Source organism: Balaenoptera musculus, chromosome 13 (assembly GCF_009873245.2).
Source record: "Balaenoptera musculus isolate JJ_BM4_2016_0621 chromosome 13, mBalMus1.pri.v3, whole genome shotgun sequence".
Taxonomy (NCBI): Eukaryota; Metazoa; Chordata; class Mammalia; order Artiodactyla; family Balaenopteridae; genus Balaenoptera; species Balaenoptera musculus.
In genome coordinates, this window is record NC_045797.1 from 88,480,415 (window position 1) to 88,504,917 (window position 24,503).

The following is a 24,503-nucleotide window of genomic DNA, read 5'->3' on the forward strand; positions in this document are numbered from 1 at the left end:
GGCAGGCAGTGTGGCCACGAGGAGGGCCGAGGGAGAGACACGAGATGGGTGCCAGAGGGGAGCCTGAGGCCAAGAAGCCAAGAAGAGGAGCCTGAGGCTTCTGGGCCACTTTCTCTTCCTCGAATCACTGTTGCCTCAATTGATCATAAAATCTTATTTTGCAGAGAGACAATTTAGACCCATGATAATGTTGGGAAGCCGCAAAAATGCCAATTAAAATAAGCTTTCCACTCAGTTTTGGAAAACTTGAGCTATTTTAGTCCAATTTGGTTGTGAGGAAATTAGGTTTGGATTCAAAAGTTTCCCATAAGGGCCATTGACATTCTAGACTGCCTTTGGTCAGATCGGTCCATTTAGTTAGAAACACACATGAGGGAGGCATGCGGTTTTTAAACATAAACCAGTGGAGTCCTGTACAGGGGGTTCCTCAAAATACTCAGTTACATAACTGGGATTCCATTCCTAGAGGTTTTCCTCTCCAGTAAAGGACAATTTTCAAACAGCTTAAATGGTTTACAGCACAAACTGCTCAATTCAAACAGCTTGCAAGCCAGTCCCAGCCAGTCGTAAGGAGACAGCGTGGTCCTGGAGGAGCCAGCTGAGGTCTGTTCTTCAGCCCATCTTCAGGAGGCCGCCCTTCTGAAGGACAGGCCAAAGGCTGAAAACCCAGCACTGCTTCCCCTGAAGCAGTCCCTTCCCAAAGGAATGGGGGCAACAGCATTTTCAGCCAGCTTTGGTTGAAACAGTCTGACCTCAAGATTAGACCGAAGAGCCAAATGAAAACTTATACAGAGCAAGGCCTTAACTGGAGAGATGAAACCTTTAAATAGATCCTGAATAAAGCCTGGAGAGCTTCAAACACAACAGGCCGTGAGCTTGGATGCAGGAGAAGATGTACCTTCAACTCCAGGGTCAGCAAGAAAAGCAGTGAGCCCAATGGGGCAATGTGGGTACCACCCTCGTCTGCTCACCCAGAGGTGTTGGGAATCTTCTCCAGTCCCTGTAAGGGCAAGAAAAGTGATGACCTGAAACAAATAGACTGCCAGGTATTTCTCCAGCAAAGATGGGTTTATTCAGGATCAGCAGAGAGGTGGTGCGCCACGCGGAAGCCCCTGCATGGTGAGGGAAAGAGCACTTTTATGGAGAGGAAGAGGGAGGCGGGAGGCTGTGGTAGGCAGTCTGTGGCTTTTCGTTGGCTGAGTCCTTGCCTGGAGAGAAGGGGAGTCCTTCTTCCTGTTGGGCTCTGCCATTGTTGCAGTGCATGCGAGCTCCCCGTTCTGGTCTCCCAACTCTATTTAATTCTGCCAATTAATTCTTTACACTGGGTAGTTCTGGTCCAGGACAGAATACTGCCAGGGCAGGGAGCACAGTTAAACAAGCAAGATCTGTTCTCCTTTTAAAAAGTTACTTCTTTTTTTTTTTTAAATTTATTTAATTAATTAATTTATTTATTTTTGGCTGCTTTGGGTCTTTTTTGCTGCACGCGGGCTTTCTCTAGTTGCAGCAAGGGGGCCTACTCTTTGTTGCAGTGCATGGGCTCTAGGCACGCAGGCTCAGTAGTTGTGGTGCATGCGTCATGTGGGATCTTCCCGGACCAGGGATCGAACCTGTGTCCACTGCATTGGCAGGCAGATTCTTAACCACTGTGCCACCAGGGAAGTCCCTAAAAAGTTACTTCTTTATTGTATAAAAGTCCCCATGAAAAAGGATGCTCTGTTGGGAATGCTTTATCTCAGCTCTGTGAGGCAGAAAGCCTAGAGGTTGGTTGGGTGAGAAAGCCTGGACTTCAAAGTCATTCTTTCCCCTCCAAATCACACCTCCCAATGTTAATAATAAAGTGACAGAAGGAGAGTTACCAATGGGTCCTTGAAAGTAAAATGAATTTATGGACCTGCCTGTCTGATCAAGAATTAATGGATTGAATTTAACCAGAAGGTTTTTCTCTCCCCTCCACTTATTGCTGGCAGGGTTTTTATTATTATTTTCTATCAGCTAGCGTAAGAAGCATGTGAGTGAAATAAATGTGCAAGCCTGAAATGAATGTGAGAATATTATGCATTTAATTGAACCAAGGTCACTGGCTTCTTCTGGAAAGTCTCAAGGTCACTCTTCCTATATAACAATATGTGACCTTTAGACATCGGTGACCTATCAGTAGATAGAAGGTAATTGCTCACATATTACTATTTAAATTATAGAAATATTTACACTTTTGACTTTTATCATAAACTGATAATTTGCTCATCTTCAATATATTTCATCAAAAGCAACATCATTCTTCCCATTAATCTTCATGAAACATGCGCAGGATGAAAAGCATTGGTGTGCCGTTGAGGACATGCTGTATTTCGACCATGTCAGAGGGGCACGTGCAGTCAGTGGACATGCAGAGCCACCGTGCACAGCGGCATCATCTCCATTTTTTTTTTTTAATCTGTGCTAAGTTGGCTAGTTTTAGTAGCCATTCTTCATCCTCTAAGCACTTAGCAGAATATGGCCTGCTGTGTTTGTGAAAGTACCCCTGCGGTTCACCATTCAGCTCGGACACCCTGTTGAGAATTCTTCATCTGCTAAGCCCTTGGATTTCTTTTTTCTTTTTTAATTTTTATTTTATTTATTTACTTATTTGGCTGTGTCGGGTCTTAGTTGAGGCATGCAGGATCTTCGTTTCAGCATGCGGGATCTTTTGTTGCGGCGCGTGGGCTCTTTGCAGTGTGCGGGCTCTCTAGCTGTGGCACGTGGGTTCAGTAGTTGTGGCATGAGGGCTTAGTTGCCCTGTGACATGTGGGATCTTAGTTCCCCAACCAGGGATCAGAACCCGGATCCCCTGCATTGGAAGGCGGATTCTTAACCACTGGACCACCAGGGAAGTCCCTGTCATCTCCATTTTTCAAAGCACAGAACAGAGACGTTAAGCAACTCACCAAATTTATACAGCTAGAAATCGTGCAGCTGGAATTTGAAGTCAACATATGTGAACTTCATAGCTCAGGGACAGGAGAGCAGCAGGATTGGGGACTGAGTTGCACCTGCAATTCCTCACTTCCACCACCCAGGCCCCCTCAAGTGCGCTGACATCCAGCGCCCCACAAGACCCCCACAATTCCACACTCAGGGAATCTGACCCCCACTTGCCAAGGGACTGAGGTCAGGAAAGCTGCTTGACGAAGCCTTGCAGAAATGATCCTCAGTGTCACTCTGTTGCTACCACTGTTCTCGTCTACAGGTCCCTGTTAGGTGGACCTTGGTGACCATCTTCAAGGGCATCACGTAAATGGGTTAAATAAATAACAAAAGTCCATTGTCTCAGGAAGATTGCAGGTAAAAAAAAAAAAACATAGATCAGTACTTGATCTATGTTTTCTGGGCGACAGAGGTGGGGGGGCGCATTTTGTACTGCTCTTCAAGCTGAGGGACAGGCTGGTAGACTGTTTCTACAACTAGTAGAAACCCGGTAGTGTGGTGGGCAGGGGCTCCCAAGGGCATTTGATGCCCAGGGTGGGTTATTATCTTTACACCCTCCCCTAGTCGACAGAAGTATTTCTGATTATAATCATGTGATTATCATTAGTAATCGTTAGTTTCTTTTTTTAAAAAAAACCATAAACTCTTTTATTATTTATTTGGCTGCGTTGGGTCTTTGTTGCTGCGCGCGGGCTCTCTAGTTGTGGTGAGCGGGGGCTGCTCTTCATTGCAGTGCGTGGGCTTCTCATTGCGGTGGCTTCTCTTGTTGTGGAGCACAGTCTCTAGGCGCACGAGCTTCAGTAGTTGCAGCACGCGGGCTCTAGAGCACAGGCTCAGTAGTTGCGGCACACAGGCTCAGTAGTTGCAGCACGTGGGCTCTAGAGCACAGGCTTCAGTAGTTGCGGCACGTGGGTTCAGTAGCTGTGGCTCGCGGCCTGTAGAGCGCAGGCTCAGTAGTTGTGGCGCACGGGCTTAGTTGCTCTGCGGCGTGTGGGATCTTCCCAGACCAGAGGTCGAACCCGTGTCCCCTGCATTGGCAGGCAGATTCTTAACCACTGCGCCACCAGGGAAGTCCTTTTAAAACTAATAATTAACATTCAAAAAGATGAATAAATTTCAATTTTAATGATATTTATCAACTTTAGTAAAATTTTTAATGTACAAACTAAAATCTGCACTTTAACAAAAATACTTCACCTTGTAGTTCTCACTGCTCTCTTTCATTGTTTTAAATTTTAAACATAAGTGCTGACGTAGAATGACAAGTGAAGTAATGGAAGTTCAGTCCTACTTCTTTGTGTTTACAGTCATGGCTTACAATCATTTTTTTTACTTCCAATATACTTTTTAAATGCAGGAGGACACAGTGCCCCAGGGGTTGGACCGAACCATGCTGAAGCAAGATCTATACTTCTAACCCACGTGAACGTATTATAGCTGAGTGTGCTTGCGTTGGAACCAACTGTATAACTGGGAGAGGTCTGGAATTAACTTCCATGTAAAATATAATGTTTGTGAAACGTGTTGACCTTAAAACAATAAAACAGCCAGTTATTTTACCAGCAAAACGCGTTTATTTGGGAACAGTAAAGAATTGCAATTCAAAACTTGCAACCCTTGGGGAACTAGAGGCAAGCCCTAGGAACAGAGGAGGGGGAACGTATTTTATAGAGAGTAGGAGAACTGGGAAGGGGCTCTTCTGAACTAAGAGCCCATTGGAGGAAACTGGGAGTTTGAAGTGTAGTGGCTTCTCATTGGCTGGGCTGTTGCCAGGCAAGGAGGAATTCTTTCCTCCCTTCTGCTGGGTAGTAAAGTCACAACCATCTTCCTGCTGGAGTTGCAAGGTAATTCTCTTCCTGTTCAGGCTGCAGTTGTTTTAAATGAGGGTTCCTGTTTATTCATTTCACAAAAGGTAGTAGTGAAAATGGGAAACTACACCATTTCTAGACCAACAAGAGAGGTTTTCTTCTGGGAGGAGTATCTGCCACTGACAGCGTTTGGAAACTTTGGTTGGGTTTTATTATCATTTTTAAAATGCTCTACAGAACAGGCGCCTGGGTGCTGCCTGCGCCCAGGGCGAGGCTCCCCCACCCAGGCATTGGTGTCACGGTGGGGCGCGGGGGTTGTGTGCTGTGGGATGACGAGAAATGTGACGAGGTGGAAATCAGAAGGTGACACTATGGTAAACCACATCTGCGTCCAGATTTTGTGCGTGTCTAACTCCTGTGGTGGTGAGGGAAACTCACGGTCTCAGGGTGTGAGCAGTAAGGTCCTGCATGCCCTGGGGATCCTAGCACACCGTGAGTGGGCTGCCATCCAGTGAGCGTCTGGCTACGATGGGCAGACCCCTGGAGGGGGACCCGTGCTTGTTCTCTCCCCCTTGACTAAAGGCAGCAAAATGAGGTCTCCGGCTACTGCTCTGACCTTACTGCCCCTGGATTCCCTGTTGGTGCTACTCGTGGCTTCAGATAAGAGCCAGAAGATTTGGGTTCAATGTCCAGTTCCAAAAACTAACTAGATGGCTTTGGGCAAGTCATTAAAACTCCCTGAGCCTCTTGTTTCTTCGTTTATTAAATAAACATAGATCTGCCTGTTGACCTCACAGGGTGCGGTGAGAAGAAGCTCACAGAGTAGCAGAATGGAGACGCGTGGCCGGCTCCGGGGGGGAGGGGCGTCATTCAGCAGTGTCTCAAACCTGAGCGTGCATCACCGTAACCTGGCGCTTGCTAAACCACAGCGTGCTGGGCCCCACCCACACCGTTCTCATTCTGCAGATGTGGTGCAGGTGCATCCGTCCTGACAAGTTCCCAGGTGATGCTGTTACCAAGGGCCGCTCTTTGAGAACGATGCCTTAGGGTTCCCAGGGCGGGCGTTGGACTGCGGTCTGAGCCCTGGCTGCACCCTTTCTATCTGCATGGCTGTGGCCAAGGTACTTAATCACTTGAAATCTCAGCTTCCTTCTCTGTAAACGGGATAATGTTAGTGTTGGGGTCGGTCATGGCTGTGTGTACACTACTTAGTACAGGGTTCCTGAATGTCACTTCTGACAATGTGAAAGCGATTCTATGGCGTCTGTATACTCCTGGGTATTAATAAACAACAAATACTCATTTCTGAAGCAAGAAATGGCTTCAGAGAGTTATTATCCAAAATCAAACATTTTGGGAACACCCTAACATGTTTTACAGAAACATGATATGTAGACTGGTAGAAATTTTTTATTCAACAAATATAATTTGCAGGAAAATGTAAATTGGAGTTACAAGCACATAGTTTGAATATATGATGTTACATGTGTTCCTAGTTGATCTATAATTTTGCTAGGTGCATGCAGTTCTAAGATTTTGGCCTCAGGACTCTGCACTTTTTAAAATGATTGAAGACCTTGAAGAATTTTATTTATGTGGGTTATGTCTATTGATATTTACCATATAAAAAATAAAACACAGAATTTTCATGCCCTCTCTGGGCACACCACCCTCCCAGCACCTCCACGTGTTCAACAAACCTGACCAGCTCTCTGAACTCCATCGCTTAAGTATTTGACAGAGGCTTCCTCATGTGGGCATGATGGATTATTACCTCAGTCTCCAGCCCCCTTCCCTCCCCAGAGAACAGAGGATGGAGTTGAAAGTTCCAACCCTCTGACCACGGCTTGGTCTTTCTGGTGACTTGAATCCATCAAGGAACCCACCAAGAGTTGTCTGCTTAGAACAAAAGACGTCCTATCACCCAGGAAATTCCAAGGGTGGTGAGATAACAAGGTATAAAAATGTTTAACTTTCAGAGGTAATGTCAAGGACATAAAGGTCAAAAACAAAACTTTAAAACTCTTAGTGAAACATACAGGGGAATCTTTTTTATGGGCAGTGGTTCTCAAAGCGTGGTCCCTGGGGCTTCCCTGGTGGCGCAGTGGTTGAGAATCTGCCTGCCAATGCAGGGGACACAGGTTCGAACCCTGGTCTGGGAAGATCCCACATGCCGCGGAGCAACTAAGCCTGTGCACCACAACTACTGAGCCTGTGCTCTAGAGCCCGTGAGCCACAACTACTGAGCCGGCGTGCCGCAACTAATGAAGGCCACGCATCTAGAGCCCGTGCTCTGCAACAAGAGAAGCCACCTTAGTGAGAAGCCCGAGCACTGCAACAGAGTAGCCCCCGCTCTCCGCAAATAGAGAAAGGGCCACGCGCAGCAAGGAAGACCCAACGCAGCCAAAAATAAAGAAATTAAATTAATTTAAAAAAAAAGTGTGTTCTCTGGCCAGCAGCGGCAGCAGCAACTGGGATTTATTGAGCAGGCACGTCACAAAAAGAACCCAGGTGAGGAAACGCTTTTGATGAAATGTCCATTGTCACTGGTGATCAGAGAAATGTACATGAAGACCACAGTGAGACACCGTTGACACCCACTGTCATAAATTAAAAGTCTGAAAACTCAGTTATGGGGAGAGTAGGGTTCTGCAGGCTCTCTGAGAATTTCCTGCTGAAAGTAAAAACTGGTGCAACTACTTTGCCAAAGTGTGTCACAACTTCTAAGTCCCCTTCTGATACATCGAGAATTGATACCCTTTAAAAGCTTGTTCCTGGGCTTCCCTGGTGGCGCAGTGGTTGAGAATCTGCCTGCCAATGCAGGGAACGCGGGTTCGAGCCCTGGTCTGGGAAGATCCCACATGCCTCGGAGCAACTGGGCCCGTGAGCCACAACTGCTGAGCCTGTGCCTCCGGAGCTTGTGCTCCGCAGCGGGAGGGGCCGCGACAGTGAGAGGCCGCGCACTGCGATGAAGAGCGGCCCCCGCTCGCCGCAACTAGAGAAGGCCCACACACAGAAACGAAAACCCAACACAGCCAAAATAAATAAATAAATAAAATTAAAAAAAAAAAAAAGCTTGTTCCTGATTGACCACTTGAGGAAGAGGGCTCCCTACCACATTACGACTGATGTCAACAGAGCAAAACGACATCATGTCCTGTGATGACTGGTAGACAAAACCCCACTAACTGTTATAGCGCACTTTCTTCGACATCTCTTACCTGCATACTCCTCTTTCCTATTGCCCACGTTATTTCTTTTTATCCCTTACGACAATGGTCAAGTACCTGTCTCATGTGTCTAGTAATTCATTCCCCTTCCTAGAGCAGAAGCTCTGTGTCATCTCACCCGTGTCTACAACAGTGCCCTTCACGAACTCAAGTCACAAGAGCAATTTAAACTTTTCTAGCTGTCGCATTTAAAAAGTAAAACAAAAAATAAATAAAAGTAAAATGAAACAAAACATAATTTTAAATATATTTGTTTAACCCAAGATAGTCAAAATATTATCAGCTCAACATGCAATCAATATGAATCAATATGAAAAATTAATGACTTTCACCTTCTTTTTATTTTTCACAGTCTTCAAAATCCAGTGGAATTTGGATTAGTCCCCTTTCACATGCTCAGCAGCCACATGTGGCCAGGTCTAGAAGAGTGCCTGGTATATTGTTGGCCCTCAGTAAATGCCTATGGAATTTTTCAGTGGACCCTGAGAAACAGCAGGTGGTTCCGTTACCCCTCATGTACAGACTACAGTGGAAAATGGCAATAGCTATTTCCATACGAGTATATGTTATATGCCATATGTTACATGCCAGGCAGTAAACTATCCACTTTGCAAACTTTATATTTCACCTAATATCTCAATTTAAAGAAAACCCTTTTGCAGTGGGAATTTTCATTCCCATCATTCCCATTTTTCAGTTGATGGAATTAAGTCTCCAAGGGCTATGGATTTTGACTGAGGGCACATATCCCCTGGTAGGCATCTTCTGACTCTGGTCCAGAGCTCAGTACCTTATTGAGAATGGGCCAGTTTTTGCCCAGGATAAGTAAAAATCACACACTGCGAGCCAGAGATTAAGACAGAAAACATTTTCATATGAGTAATCAGTCAATGAAATGCCAGAAGGAACAGTTTTGTAATTGTAGAAAGCCGCATGGATGATTGTCTGAACATACTCAGATAATTCCAAACTACAACTTTGTAGGGACTGTGAGTATTCTGTGATAAGGGACCACAGGAACTTCCCTGGTGGTCCAGTGGTTAAGACTCTGTGCTGCCCCTGCAGAGGGCACGGGTTCAATTCCTGGTCGGGGAACTAAGATCCTGCATGCAGTGCAGTGGGGCCAAAAAATAAAATAAAATTAATTAATAAAGGACCACAGCCAGCTAATTTACATGAAAAAGCAAGTCCTAAGTAGGTCTGACCCCAAGGTCAGGGGGATAGGGTCAGGCAGCACTTTTCCATGGGCCCAGCCTCTCTCCTCCCCCAGGGAACACTGCGGTCGACAGCTATGTCTATACCCTACACAACTGTCATTGTTTCATATCTGGCTGAGGATCCCAGGTCTTTCAGAGCTTTGAAGTGAAGACGTTTGCTTTTGGCCCACTACCCTGACTTACTTCCACTTCAGCTTCCTAATCAGAAATCAGTGCTTCCAGGTGCCACCTGTGTCCATAACTTAACCTGTGTCACCAGGAGAACATGAGCTAGTGATGCCTCTAAAGAAAAGCAGGTCAGAAAGAAAACTTCCAAGGCCTGGCGTGTGCTATACCGGAGGCTACAGGAGCTCCAGAGCCCCGGGCAGAGGGGGAATGAATGACCGTCAAAAGAGGGCTGCGGTCATCCTGAGAGCAGTCACGGGGGCATCCCTAGCTTTCATCATATATCTGCAGGAGAAGAGGTGAGATGATCTATCATTAATTGATTTTTAAGGACAACCTTTTGAAAGAAGCTACCTTGAAGTGCAATAAAGATAGGGATGAGGAATGGACTAGAGCCAATTTAAATTTAAATTAGGAAAGTTGAAATCTTTCAAATGGATGTTCATTGAGTTCACAGGCAAGAACACACTGACCACACCTTTGCTGTTCCTTCTTCCTGGAATATCCTACTTCCTTCTCTCTGCCTAACTCACCTGAATGAACTCTCCTTTATCCTTCAAAGCCTTACTCAGGCACTATTGTGTTCCCTGGCCCTCCAGGCAAGGGTGCTCACTCTCCCCTGCCTGCACACACTTTGCTGACGTCCTCTATTTGTTCACAGGTCTATCTCGGGATTCCTTGGTGCTCAGACTGCCTTAGTCAATTCTGCATCCCCCAGGGCTTGGGTAGCACACAGTGCGTGTTCGATAACGTTTGTTGAACTGCAGACTTCAAGAAAATTAAGTAAAGTTAGTTTGAAAAGCAAGACGTGTCAATGGAGAGGACTTGGAAGTCAGTTTGCTTACAGAGCAAAATGTGAAATACTGGGCAGAATTCTAAGACACTGCCTTTCCAACTAAATTTTCCCCTTGGGTCGTAGCGCGTTAAGTATTGGACATCCTACTGGTTACACACCGGCCTGGGTGGCGTGGGGAAAGGGCCACCCCCTTGAGCGGAGCACCGAGGCGGCGGTGGGATGCAGCGCTCACACCCCCTTCCCCCTCTCCCTCAGCGGCACCCACCCCTCTTTTCCCTTTGTGAACCCCATTGTCTTTCCGGCCACGACAACAGCGAGCCAGTAAGCCAGCCCATCCGCGTGCTTGGCCAGTCCTGAGTACACCCCGCACCGCGGGAGCGCCCCAGAACCACGGGAGGCCGACGTCGGGGCCCGTGGCCGGGCGTCCGATGCCCACCGCGCAGAGCCTGCAGCGCCACCGACCGCGGAGAGCCACCCGAGCTGCTGCAGGCGGCGGAGACTGGGCGAAAGCCGAGCCGCTTTCCCACCCAGCCCGACCGGTCCTGCCCACACCGCCCAGACCCCCGCCCACCCTGGGCCCCGCCCAGGCGCCCCTATCCCCGCCTCTGCCCTCCTTAGGCCCCGCCCCCGGGACCCTCCGCCCAGGCCCCACCGTCTCACTGATTTACAAGAAATTGACGACAATCAGAAAAGCGCGACTCCGGGCCCCGCCCCCTAGTTGCGTCATCTCCCTGCGCCGCCGCCGGAAGTCCGGCATGAGTGATGACGGCTTGTGGCCGGCCTAAGGGGATCTCACCGGTGGGCAGTGAGCGATGACCAGGCTCCTGGGCGTGGCGCACAGAGTGGCTTTGGCTGCCGTGCGTTGCAGTGGCCGCAGCTGCCGCGGGCTCGCCATGTTCTATGCCGTGAGGAGGGGCCGCAAAGCCGGGGTCTTCCAGACCTGGTGAGGGAGCCGCGCCTCCCCGGGAGCGGGTTAGGGTGGCCGTCGGCGGCCCCGCGGCGGGGAGGCGGCTGCCACCCCCGGAGCGCACGGCCCTCGGCCTGGAGTCGGCGCGCGGGGGCCGTGACATGGGAGGCCTCGACTCCGCTTCGTTTTTGCTGGGAGTGTCAGAAACGCCACTTACAGTCTGGGGTGGCCAGAGGCCTCTACTTAATCCTTTTTCCCATCTGTCACAATGAAAGAGTTTCCACAGGGTTACACGTGGTGGAACTCAATGCCTCATCTAATCTTACGGGTGTTTTTAGAAAGGGAAGGTTTTTTAAAATTAATTAATTTATTTATTTTGCCTGCTTTGGGTCTTCGTTGCTGCGCGCGGGCTTCTCATGGCGGTGGCTTCTCTTGTTGCGGAGCACGGGCTCTAGGTGCACGGGCTTCAGTAGTTGTGGCTCGCGGGCTCAGTAGTTGTGGCTCGCGGGCTCAGTAGTTGTGGCTCGCGGGCTCAGTAGTTGTGGCTCACGGGCTCAGTAATTGTGGTGCATATGCTTAGTTGCTCCGCGGCATGTGGGATCTTCCCGGACCAGGGCTTGAACCTGTGTCCCTTGCATTGGCAGGCGGATTCTTAACCACTGCACCACCAGGGAAATCCTAAAAAGAGAAATTCTTGTAAACTAATGTTTGTATCCCTATAACAGTCCTTTGAGGTGGGTGGGATTATTCTCATTTTTGGGTGTAGTTACCGTGGTCAAGAAATTCTTGGGGCTAGTAAGTGGCAGATGTAGGACTTGAACCAGGTGTTATGACTCCATAACCAGGACTCTTCCCACTGTATGATATCAAGGTTTATTATCAGTCTTTGTGAGTGTACGTGAGTGCATAGTGTTTCCCTGTGCAGCTAGGCTACTGAGGAAGAAGCATCTCAGAAGCTGGCCTTTCTGTTGTAATGAAATGATTGAAGACCCCCAAATTCTCGTATGCTTTGAGGAAAGCCTTACGGTGCAGGTGTATTGTCTAGCTGGCACCTAGCATGACACAGGGTGAAGGGTTGGACGTGCAAGATAAGACTACAAACTGTAAGGCGTGACCCTTTGCCCCCAAGGAGCTGACGGCCTCAGCCCTTGTCACACTGTTCCCAGCCTAAGACAAGGATCCGTGAAAAAATAGGGTGACAGAGGGAGGCAGGAGCTTAACACTTTGTTTTGTCACTTTGTTTCAGGGATGAATGCAGAGCCCAGGTGGACCGGTTTCCTGCAGCCAGATTTAAGAAGTTTGCCACAGAAGAGGAAGCCTGGGCCTTTGTCAGAAGCTCCGCAAACCCTGATGGTTCAGAAGGTAGTCACGACTCACATCATTGTAACATTTTAACCTATTCAAAGCCTTTCATATCCCAAGTGTCACTTGATCTGTATAGCTACTCTGTCAGCAGATAGAGAAGAATATGATTGTTTCCATTTTTCCATTTTACAGATTAGGAAACAGGCTGAAAGCAGTTTAGCGTAATGACTCCTGTTGGTAACGGTATTGGGGACAAGCCAGGACTCAGATCTCCTGTTCCATTCAGTGTCCTCACTATACTTAATTCCATCTTTTAAAAATACTTATTCTTGGGCTTCCCTGGTGGCGCAGTGGTTGAGAATTTGCCTGCTAGTGTGGGGGACATGGGTTCGAGCCCTGGTCTGGGAAGATCCCACATGCCGCGGAGCAGCTGGGCCCGTGAACCACAACTACTGAGCCTGCGCATCTGGAGCTTGTGCTCCGCAGCAGGAGAGGCTGCGATGGTGAGAGGCCCGCGCACCGCGATGAAGAGTGGCCCTCACTCGCCACAACTAGAGAAAGCCCTCGCACAGAAACGAAGACCCAGCACAGCCAAAAATAAAATTAATTAATTAATTAATTAAAAAAATACTTGTTATTGGATTGAATGGGCTCTAGTTGTAAAATGATCAGTGTAGTTCCTTTCACAGCATGCACCTGTATGGTGTTTCATCTTTACCTAGGATAGAGTCACACAATCGGAATTTCCTCCAGTTTCACATGTTACCGGAAGTAGACTTAATTGAAGTTTAGGGCCCAATATAAGGGACATCAGGTAGGCAAGACTGAGGGTGGCTGCTTTAGAGCACAAAGGTTTAAAATGTAGCCTACCTTGAAGAAGTGTTTTTCATTAACTTTACTCACAGACATTTTTTACTACAGTGGATGAAGAGTGAGAGGAGGATATTTTAAATCAGCTTGTTTTGAACAGTCTCTCGAGCCCACTGAGATGCTCGAGCCCTGAACAGGTGCTCCTCTGGGGTGTCATGACACTTCTGGACAAAGCAGGATTCAGGGAGAGGCAGATCACGCCAGGAATCTGCCCTGAAAGGCAAGCTTCCGAGGCAGAGGAGACACTCACTCCTGGTGCAGCTGCTTCACCCTCCGTTTCCCAGCAGCTTTTAAAGGGGGTGTGATGTGACAGTTCCGTTTTCTACCCAGGCGAGAAATCAGCTTGGGATAGAAAGCTAGTGTGCAAGTACGACTCTTGTCTTGGTTGGGTTCTTAATACTTCTTTTCACGGGTTTTTCGTTTTAACCAATTAGTAATTTATTCATATCTCAATTCTTCCAGTATCAGTATGTTTCTGTTTATTAAGTTCTCCAAGTCTCAAGGCAAGGTCGTTTTTTGTATCTGTGAATCTGCTTTTCTTAAAACTTTACAGAGATCTCCAGTTAGTGACTTACATAATGTATATAAATGGGGTTTAGCATCGTGAATGTTTGAGAGCCGTACCAGAGCAAACCTGTTAGCCTCTTTCCCAGTTTTTCTCTTAACATTACATTTATCCTTATTTGGGGATTACAGAGCTATTTGCTAGTTATTGTGGTTTATATAAGTTGATTTTAGGTTAATTTACTTAAGGAAAAACCACAATTTTGTGAAGGAAAAATTATGTGACAACCATAGTATCCTTTTCCTTCAAAGTCATATCTGTTCTTCAACAACTTTCATTTCAATTTAACTTTCTCTGTTATAGTAAATAAAACCGATTATTTATATCAATATTAAAATTCTGCAAAATTGCACTTCAGCCTGTACCTCTGGGGGTGCTTCTGCAGAGCACCTGCGGGAGTATTTTCAAGGTCAGTATGAGGTGACACCAGTACAGCAGAGCGGACATGTCAGTACTGCTCTGGACCCTCGAGCTGTGCCTGGCTGACCTGAGCATTCTTCGGAGAGGTGTGGGCTGAGAAGCTATGCCAGGCGAGAAGTTCCAGCTTACGCCTGCCTAGTCGGTGCTCAGTAAATGCTGGAGCACCGTCCCTCCACCCCTGGTTTAGGGGTTTAGAGCAGAAAGTGCGCTCTGCAGTGTCGAGTTGAGGTTGTTATTTTGGAGATGCAACGAGTTGCTGCTTGTGTGTTTCTAGTTCCACTCCAGAAAAGGGTAGCGTAGGAAAAGCTGTTTCAGATCACCTAGTGCTGGGCCTCACTTTATAGCAGCTGAGCGGGGTTAAGTCAGTTGACTGAGTTCACAACTGATAAAAGGTAAAGCTCAAATTGAAACTAGTTTTTTGAATCCTGGTCTAATTCATCTTCTGCGTCAGCTGCCGTAATTATATGAAAGAGTGAGTGAGACGCAACCTGAGTGGGTGTGAGAACCCCTTAGGGATTACCCTCAGGTCCACCCCGGCGGGGCCACCGGAGGGAAGCTCTCCAACAGTGCTGTCCCTGCAGGGACCCAGTCCCGTTACCTGTTGGTTTCTGTTTCCCTTTTTTAATATGTCCCATTATCTGTTCTCACCTTAGATATGAAATTTGGACCCTTGTTTTCTCTGGAGAAAGAGCCCCTCAGATTTTCGAACTGTCTGTGAGCGCTGAAGGGTTCAGCACCCTTGGTATCTGTTCTGTCTCCATCGAAACCAGATTTCTTTTTTTTTTTTTTTTTTTAATTAATTTATTAATTTATTTATTTTTGGCTGTGTTGGGTCTTCGTTTCTGTGCGAGGGCTTTCTCTAGTTGCGGCAAGTGGGGGCCACTCTTCATCGCAGTGCGCGGGCCTCTCACTATCGCGGCCTCTCTTGTTGTGGAGCACAGGCTCCAGATGCGCAGGCTCAGTAGTTGTGGCTCACGGGCCTAGTTGCTCCGCGGCATGTGGGATCTTCCCAGACCAGGGCTCGAACCCGTGTCCCCTGCATTGGCAGGCAGATTCTCAACCACTGCGCCACCAGGGAAGCCCCAGATTTCTTTTTTTAACAGCAGCTTTGCTCTAGTCTTCGTATTGCCCTCACTGAGCTTATTGTGGAAAATTTAATTTCCCAGGACGTCGGTGTCTGAGGTGGTGTGGCCTGTCTTAAGTCTTTCCCTCTATAGAGCCACATACGGGGGTATTTAAGCCTGACTTAGTGAAGTTCTGGATTCTCAGTCATTTCATGTTGTGTCCATTGTTTCTGGCTTTTGAGTAGACTCTACCTTTCAGGGCAGAAAAATAAACGTGTACAAGAATCACAAGTGAAGGCAAACAAGCGACTTCATGAGCCCTTGGATGAAGGTGAAGGTGAAACCACAGAGCCGTGTGCAAAGCACGTGAAACAGAATGCAGAACCGCTGCCTTCAGTGAGCAAGGACACGTTTTCTTATATGGGTATGTCTTTCTTGGATTTTTAAATTTTTAATACAGTAATCATATAAATATATTCATGTGTAAAAACTTTTCCCACTTTCTTAATGAGGGAAATTTGAACTGATGTATAACATGCTTTTTTTTTCCCCCTTTCTTTTTACATATTTATTTGGTTGTGTCGGGTCTTCGTTGCGGCATGTGGGATCTTTCGTTGCAGCACGTGGGCTTCTCTCTGGTTGTGGCGTGCAGATTTTCTCTTCTCTAGTTGTGGTGTGCAGACTCCAGAGCGCGTGGGCTCTGTAGTTTGTGGCACGCGGGCTCTCTAGTTGAAGCGCGCGAGCTCAGTAGTTGTGGTGTGGGCTCAGTTGCCCCAAGGCATGTGGGATCCCAGTTCCACGACCAGGGATCGAACCCGCGTCCCCTGCATTGGAAGGCGGATTCTTTACCACTGGTCCACCAGGGGAGTCCTAAGGTCACTATTTTATAATTGATCTAATGGTGTAGAATTATTAGAATTTTGGACGTTCATAGGAAAATCGTTATATAGGCTATGCATGAAAAACTCTTTGATCTTTGTAAACACCAGTATTCCCTGTGCACAAGGTATTCCTGGTCACTAAGAAAATGCCAAAACTTCAGCTCTTGAAATAAGAAAGGCCCTGGACAGAGCTCCTTTATATAATTGGTTGACACCAGCATCTTAACCTTTTACATGTAACCTTTGCAAAACAGAAGTGATCCTACCTTATCCTGAGAAACAAGATAGTTGTGAATTTCTCCTCTGCCTTTAGCTCCAGGAATCCAGTGTTTATATTAAGTAATTTGATGGTATGTGAGTCTCCTTTTTGTCTTCTACATGTATGAATAGAAGATAAGAATAAATAGCATTTTTTATATAAGTCAGTGTATTTGTAGGTTCTAAGTTTTTCAAGGAAAACCAGAAAATGTTTGGTCAAACCATGTGAAAACTGTATAAATCAATTTTTGCAGTTACGTGAAAAGCAAAACCAAATGGTCTTGATCTGATTATTTACTGATAGCAACTGAGGCAGATGTTTGTGGGGCGACTGGGAGATGGTCCATTTCCAGTGCACTGACAGTTGCCTGAAGCGCGGGGGCACCTGGCACGGCGCCTGACGGCCACTGGCAGTCACACGGGGTCAGGGACCAGGAAGGGCTCGTGTTGAGCGTCACGTTCTGTTGAACGGAGGAGCCCTGCCCGGCGCCCGTGTTCTCGGACTCCCGGCCCCACTCCGGTTAGGAATGTGCTCCGCTAGCATCTCACCTCCTCCCCGCTTTGCCTCTGCCTGTTCACTCCGCCCTCCTCTTCACACGTCCCTCACGGAGCACGGCCTCTGTTTGCTCCGCAGCCCCGCTCGCTGACCTCCGGCACCCCGAGTTCCCCTCCGCCCTGCCGGGTGCTCTGCCGCTCAGCGGCGGCCTGAGGATGGCCTCGTGTCGCTCCTTCTCTGCCTTGCTTTTTACCGCGTTGGTGTGTTGATCAAACTCTCTGTCTTGATGGAAAGAAGCAAAGGCGGGACCACAGTTCACTGGTTGCAAAAGGACCAAGAAAAAAAATTAGGCCAACATTTGTCGGAGGACTTGACCTTCTGGCAGGCAGGTCATTATCAAGGCACTGTTGTCTGCAAGGGCAGCTCCTGGGGGTGAACGTGGCCTTCCCGCACTGCCCCCCGCACACACGTGAAGAGACGGGCAGTGGCTTTGTTCGTTGGCCTCTGTAACAGGGAATGTAAACAGCAGCGGGGTCTGGGTTTACAGAGCGATTGCCTTCACCTTTAATTCCTCCCGGCAGGCAGAACCGAAATAGGAGTGGATTCCAAGCAAAAAGCGTCAAGTGCCCCCATATAAGGCATTGGTAATGTTTTCCTGCACGGAAAGCTTCCAAAGCATAAACAGTCTCTCAGTTTAAAATGCTAATTCAATCGTAGTAAGTTTTTAGGTGAATTTCAGCTTTTAGTAACGGTGATCCGGTGGCGCTCACTAAGTTTCCCGCTTGCAGGGCACTCTGTCGTCGTCTACACGACGGCTGCTGCTCAGTAATGGGCGGAGAGGGCTCGAGCAGGAATCGGTGTTTACTGGGGGCCGGGCCATCCTTTGTAAGTAAACCAGAAAAGCTGGCTTTTATTAAGCTTCACATTTAACCGAATCATATTCCAAACTTGGGAAAGACTGAGGCAGGATCCGCTTACTGTTTGATTATTTGGTAGCATTGGCAGGGGTAGTGGAAGAGTCCCACGTCCCCGGGAGATGGCTTTGGCAAGGATGCACGAGGGCAGGTCACCATACTGGGACCCTGCGTGCCCCTAAGAGTCTTGGAGATGAGTGAGCTTAGAGGTGGCCCATGTTTTTCAAAGGCACAAAGTCAAGGTGATGTTAGACGTGAGATCATTCAAATACACCTGCCCCCAAGTATGCAAGAACTTGAGTAGTAACTGACAGCCGCAGAATTCAGTGTGAAAGAGGGGTTGGGTCCCTGTGAAGTAACCACTTACCAGAGTCCAGGGGCCTGTGCAGCCCTGGGCGAGAGCAGGGTCAGCTGCACACCACTGATGCTGTTCTCGAGCCTCCTGGCCTGTAAGCCCTTCTGCCTTCACTTCGATGTTCGCTTAGCTGGAACCCTCTAAGGGGTGGCCAGCTCGGGTGGCATGAGTGTCCGCGGGTTTAGTGCCTGCCCAAGACCACATGCTAGTGTATTTCAGGTCCAGAAATTAAACCTGGCTTTTGCCTTCTGGTCAGAGTTCTCCTACAAGACCACACCATGGAACTTTTCAATAAAATGTTAGTATTTTGGTTTGATTTTTGTATGATTTCATATTCAAGTAAAAAAGTATACAAGCCTGTTATCATTTAAGAGACTTAAGGAATCACTTTGAGAATTAGCTTATAATTTATTTTCTTTTGTACTGTTTTGAAACCAGAAATGTAGGAATTAGACTTCCTGGGCGACAAACAAACCAAAGAGCAGAGATTCATGTAAGTTATCAGAGGTATTTTCCACTAAAATGTAAGTTTATCATTCTTTACTGTTGACTAGAACGGTATCAATGTACTTTCTACTCTCTGTGTGTATGAGATACTCCGAGTCCAGAAGAAACTTAGTTTGGGGCTAGTAACATTTCTGAAGAACAGGAGTTTTCCTAGAAAAATTATAAACTTGTTTCAAATAGATGTCTAAACGGAGAATTGTATGTGTAGCGTTATTTCACATAGACAATGTTATCATTACGGTTAGCACAGGAAAAGGATTTAGATTTTAAATTTTTTGGTAATTGTGAACATCAGTGTCGAAAGTTGAACAACTTCTGCAGCATGACAACTGATTTGTGTCTTCAAGGCAGCCTGCAAAGCCATTGAGCAGGCGAAGGCTCAGAACATCAATAAGCTGGTTCTCTACACAGACAGCATGTTTACTATCAATGGTAAGCGTTTACATTGGACTTCTTCTAGGGTTTTTTCGAGTACATATGAAGGAAGTAGGTATTTCCTTCCCCTGGAAGAGGCGCGGCATCAGGGCAGGACCCAGACGGCGAAGGGGCTGGCGTTGGGTGTGTCTGGTGCCAGGGAAGCCCGTGCTGCTCTGGTATGGTGCCGCGAGGCATGCTTTGCCAGGCGCCGAGGGCGTGGCCGCGAGGTAGAAGATGTGTGCTCCCTCTGGGGGTACCGTGTGTAGGGCCCGTGGGGTGGGGGCCTGGGGGCGCTGATGAGGCTGGAGGGGGCGGTGCCTCAGCCCGACGGCCTCAGGGCAGACACGGGTGAGAGTTACGGGACGGGGCGAGCCAGAGCACGGCCCCAGTAAGGAAGGAAAAGTCCAGAAAGCCACTCAGGTACACGTGGAGCAATGGTCAGAGGGGAGTCTAGGGAGGAAAAAATACCAGAACGTTCGAGAATAATGATCTGTGAGTGTTCCTTCCAGGCATCACTAATTGGGTGCAAGGCTGGAAGAAGAGTGGATGGAGGACAAGCACAGGGAAGGAGGTGATCAACAAAGAGGACTTCATGGAGCTGGACAGGCTTGTCCAGGGCATGGACATTCAGTGGGTGAGTGTTGTCTTAGGTGTCACCGCTGGGGCCGTTAGGACCAAATGAAATAACTAGCCAGACAGTTTAATGGTTTCTGTGAGTGATTTGATGACTTCAGTTAAAATAGCAGGGTCTGTGGAATTGCCGTCGTAGCATGTGTTAGAGCACAGTGGAGTCTTTCGACCGTCCTCTGAGTAACGCTGCTCTAACAGGCGGGTCCTGCGTGCAGAGCGCTGGGTCCCGGCGCTGAGACTGAGGGGCTCCGGGCTCTCCACGTCGTCCTCTCGCCCAGCCACACCTCGCACTGTTAGAGTGACCTGTTGTTCGTCAGCCTCCTGGTTTCTTTGGAAGCAGCCATAATGTCAGTTCAGGCTTATTTATGATGTATCCTCTTAAAAATATAGTTGTGTGATTAGACCTTAGTAACATGATTTTTTTTCCCCAAAATGGAGGTATTTTTCTTACACTAGGTCACTTTTATTAAAATTACCTTTTCGAAAAATACAGAGCAAGTTAACGGCAGCCATTTTCTTAACCCTACCTTGCTCTCCCAGCCCAGGACCCCTGATGACCGTTTGGCAACCTGACATTTAAACATGCCTTTCAGGGAGTTCCCTGGTGGTTCAGTGGTTAGGACTCTGCCCTTTCACTGCCAAGGGCATGAGTTCGATCCCTGGTCGGGGAACTAAGATCCCACAAGCCATGCTGTGTAGCAAAAAAAAAAGCAAACAAACAAAAAAAACCCCCAAAACTTGCCTTTCAGCAACATAAGTGCAAACAGTGGTTAAATCACATGAGCGCATCCCTTTGTAACAGCACTGAGGGAGAATCAGGTGTGTGTGTATGTCGTATATGTATCCATCCACACGTCTGCTCTGTCCAGAAAGCTTGCCAGGTCCCACTGTTAAGTGGGAAAAGGCAGTACAACAGTAAAATCCAATTTGTGGAGAACGAAACGGGATTTCTGTCGGCGTATCCAGCGCCCGAGTGCGTTGTGCTGTCAGAATTGTGCTCAGGAGGAGCTGTGAAGGGGGCCTTCACACTTGTCTTCTCTGAATGGTTGACGTGTTTTACAGTGAGGATGTAGTCATGTGTTGCTTGTGTAAAAAATTAGTAAAAATAAAAGGAAACGTTTTATTTAACAGATGCATGTTCCTGGCCATTCGGGATTTATAGGCAACGAAGAGCTGACAGATTAGCAAGACAAGGCGCGAAGCAACCTGAAGACTGACCAGGTCCTTTAATTCTTGGAACAACTTGAGCCAGTGGCTGTTTGTCACCTTTACTTACTGGTGTGAAAATAAAACCGTAGGCTGGACCACTGCAGTCGATGGGCAGACACAGCTTTCAGACTAAATCAGAAAGGCAGGGTGGTGGTCCGTGGCATGTGCCTTAAAGGTGGTTAGATGTGTCATAACTGAACATCCTTTGAGATTTGAGAATTATTTGAGGTTTTGTTAGAAGTATGCTTTATTGGGCTTGATACTGTTCTCATTAGTTTGATTGCAGTCTAGACAAAAGTGTTAGGGCTTTGATTTAATAAGGATGAGTAGAACATCGGTTTAAAAATGCAGGCAAGAAGCCTAGAAGTGTTCTAAGAGTTCATTTACCCTACAGTTGGCAAGACTGAGTCATGGTTTTTAGGTGGGCTTGTGCCTACGGGCGGATTGGAGGAAGGCACGGCTCCCTTGCTGGGCACAGGGCTCTGCAGGGCCCACGCCTGGGCAGAGGGAAGGTGGGCTGGTCTTACCTGGTGGGGCACTGTGATAGGGCCGCCTGCACACGGGCAGCCCTGGCTGTCCGACCGTTAGATAGCAACAGTCGTAACTTCTAAAGGCCAAGACTGTAAATAAATGTTTAAAATTGGGAGTGCTATTTTTGTTAAAAGCACTATGCAAGTTAAAAAAAAAGTTTGACGTGACTATTTTATCTTTTATTACCTTTTTGTCATAAAAACATGCAGAAAACGATACAAAACAAATGTATAGCTTATTGAATTGTTATTATAAGGTGAGTACCCTTGTAACTACCACCCAGGTCAAGAAGTAGAACTTTGCCAGGTGCCCAGAAGGCTCTTCACGTGCTCCTCCAGTCACAGCACCCCCTCCCTCCAGAACTAATCCCGACTTGTACAGAAATGACTTCCTTGCTTTTTCTTTGTGTCAGTTTTTAGTCTAGTCTACTCTTTTTTTTAACTTGGTATTCCTTTTTTTTTTTTTTAAACTTGATATTTCGTAAGTCTCTTTAATTTACAGGTTCCACCTCAATCTCTGTTCTCCTTGCGGTTTATCTGTTGAAGAGCCCGAGCCATTTGTCCCGTCGTTTCCCACTGTCAGTTTTGTTGCCCGCGACCCCGAGGCGCTGTCTAGTGCTTTACTCTGTCCTCGGTGTTTCCTGCAAGTTGGCGGCTGGATCCAGAGGCTCGATGACAGGCAGCCTCCACCCCTGGGGCGCGTGTGTTACATGCTTTCGTCAGAGGGCAGAGCGCTTTTCATCCTTTGGATGTTGGCGGCTGCCAGCGCTCAGGGCGCAGGCCCATGAATTAGGTAGCAGAATGCTGGTATGCTGTCACTTTGCTTACGTTTATTGGCTGGAACAGTTTTAGAAGATACTTCCCCTCACCTAATGCTGGCGCTCAGTGTAGAATTCACGTACAAAAGGCGGGATAAATGCTAAGATTGGCTCCCGGTCATCCTAAGAAGGTAGCCCAATTAGGGGTTTTTATTTATATATTTTTATAACATGTAAACATATGTATATGTCATGAACTCATGTACTTAAGCCTGTTTGATGGGTTTCGGTCCATCGCAATTTTCCTCTTTATTGAACCCAAATTGCAGCGGCTTTGGCCTGTAGGAGGGAGCCTCTTCAAGTGGCTCTTCATTTCTTTTGAAATTCATATATGTACACATGCGTGCATGTGTACTGACCACACACAGACACACTCATGCACAGACTGTGCACACGGTCATAGAGAGCTTTCTTGTAGTCTGATGTGTCAGGGTGTTCTAGACCCATCTTGTACCTTTCCTGCTCTAGACCTGGAATTGGCTTTTTCTCTAAGGAGCTGTAGTTTCTTTTAATGGCAAAAAGAGGTATTTCAGATCCTTGGTGCTCATTGCTACAGGGTTGGTTGTTGTTTCTAGGCCTAAAAAATACACACGTGTGCGCACACACATTTAAAGAGAAAGTGTTTTCTGAGCTCATGTTGACAGTCGCAAAAACAAACTCAGGATTCCAGGGCATTCAACCCTTTCCGTGTTGCAGCTGTGTCTCCTACACTGAGATCCTGGTTCTCAGGCTGTGGGACTACGGAACAGAATATTCCGTAATTACACACTTGCTTGTTCTGCTTTAACATGTGCTACGTGGATCCTAACCCTAATATACCATTAATTACAATGAAAACAGCACTGGAGCCACATCGTCAGCTGTTACATAGTAAAATCTCTCCCCGCTGCCCTCATTTAGTCTTATTTCCATGTACTTAATGCTCATAGCCAGTGTTTAGGTCAGTGTTAGCCTGGGAACCATACTCCCTGGGTTTCTGTATGTTGAATTCAGCTTGTGTCCTTTATACTTGAAGTTTTGCAGAATATGAAATCCTTTCCTACGTTTTCTTTCCTTGAGTGTCTTAAATATTCTGTTTTCTTCCAGCATAAAGTGATGCATGAAGAGCCTGATGAATCTTATTTTTCTTCCAGTCACGTACTCTTTTTGCTTAGATGTCCAAAGGGTTTTTTCCTCTTTCTCAAGTCAGCAGTTTTATTAGAGTGTGTCATGTGTTGGTGGCCCTGGGTCAGTGTTTGCAGGTATATGGTGCGCTTTTTCTGTATGTATTTTCAAATCTACTGTTTCAAGAAAGTTTCCTTGAATTGTGGCCTAGTGCTCTGTTTTATTTTTTGCTTTGGTTTTCTTTCTGCGGGGACCCCTGTTTATCTGTATGTTGAAATCTGATTTACCCATCTTCAGTATTGCCACTTTATCTTGAATGTTTTATCTGTCTTAGATTGCTTCCATGTCTTGGCTGCTGTAATAATGCTGCTATAAACATAGGGTTGCACGTATCTTTAGAGGTCTGTTTTCAAAGAGGGCAGTTAAGGGAAGGGGTGTGCTGACCTACGGATTCCCCCTGGCAGAATCCCTGGGTCCAGGAGGGTCCTTGCTCAGCTGAGGCTTTTGAATCCCACCCTCTGTCCTCTCAGTCCACGTCCTCTATAGCCAAACATGGACCTTCTCCAACACCACGGTGTCCTCTGTACCAGGGGTCTATATGATGAGCAGGGTGCCCCATTCAGGTAGGCGACATGCTTCAACCTAACACTTTAGAACCCGGGGGCCAACTGAATGTTAATGTCCCCAAATTCCTGTGTTTGAAGCCCTGACCCCCAGTATGGCTCTATTTGGAGATGGGGGTGTTTGTCTCTTTCTGTTATGAGTGCTTGTCTTATGTTTTGTTCTTGTGTGTTTATTAAAGTCTGATGGGCAAGTCCTGTATTGAGATTATTGGGTAGCAAGAGGATGAAATGTAAAAAGAAGTTGGATTCAAAACAAGAAAGGATAGAAAGGTTGTCTGGTTCTTCTCCCCATCATACCCCAGAGAAGCTGCACCCTTTATGGTGTTTTTTAAAAGGCTCTGGAAATCTTGGATCATTCAGTTACAGCCCCTTGGCCACCACGTTATCGTGACACAATGTGACGGGTCTTTTCATAAGGCCATGTAGCTTCGCCCTCCGAAGGGCCTGTGT

At 47.1% G+C, this 24,503-nt stretch overlaps 1 protein-coding gene across 1 annotated transcript; it reads left to right on the forward strand.

The window, feature by feature from the left end:
• The first annotated feature begins 10,936 nt into the window (after positions 1–10,936).
• Positions 10,937–24,244, forward strand: RNASEH1 (ribonuclease H1). Its single transcript, XM_036873598.1, is given in 8 exon segments — positions 10,937–11,123; positions 12,334–12,449; positions 15,571–15,735; positions 17,735–17,831; positions 18,654–18,708; positions 19,070–19,154; positions 19,649–19,773; positions 20,901–24,244. Coding segments are annotated over 8 exon segments (828 nt in total). The 5' UTR covers positions 10,937–10,992; the 3' UTR covers positions 20,955–24,244.
• The last annotated feature ends 259 nt before the right edge of the window (positions 24,245–24,503 follow it).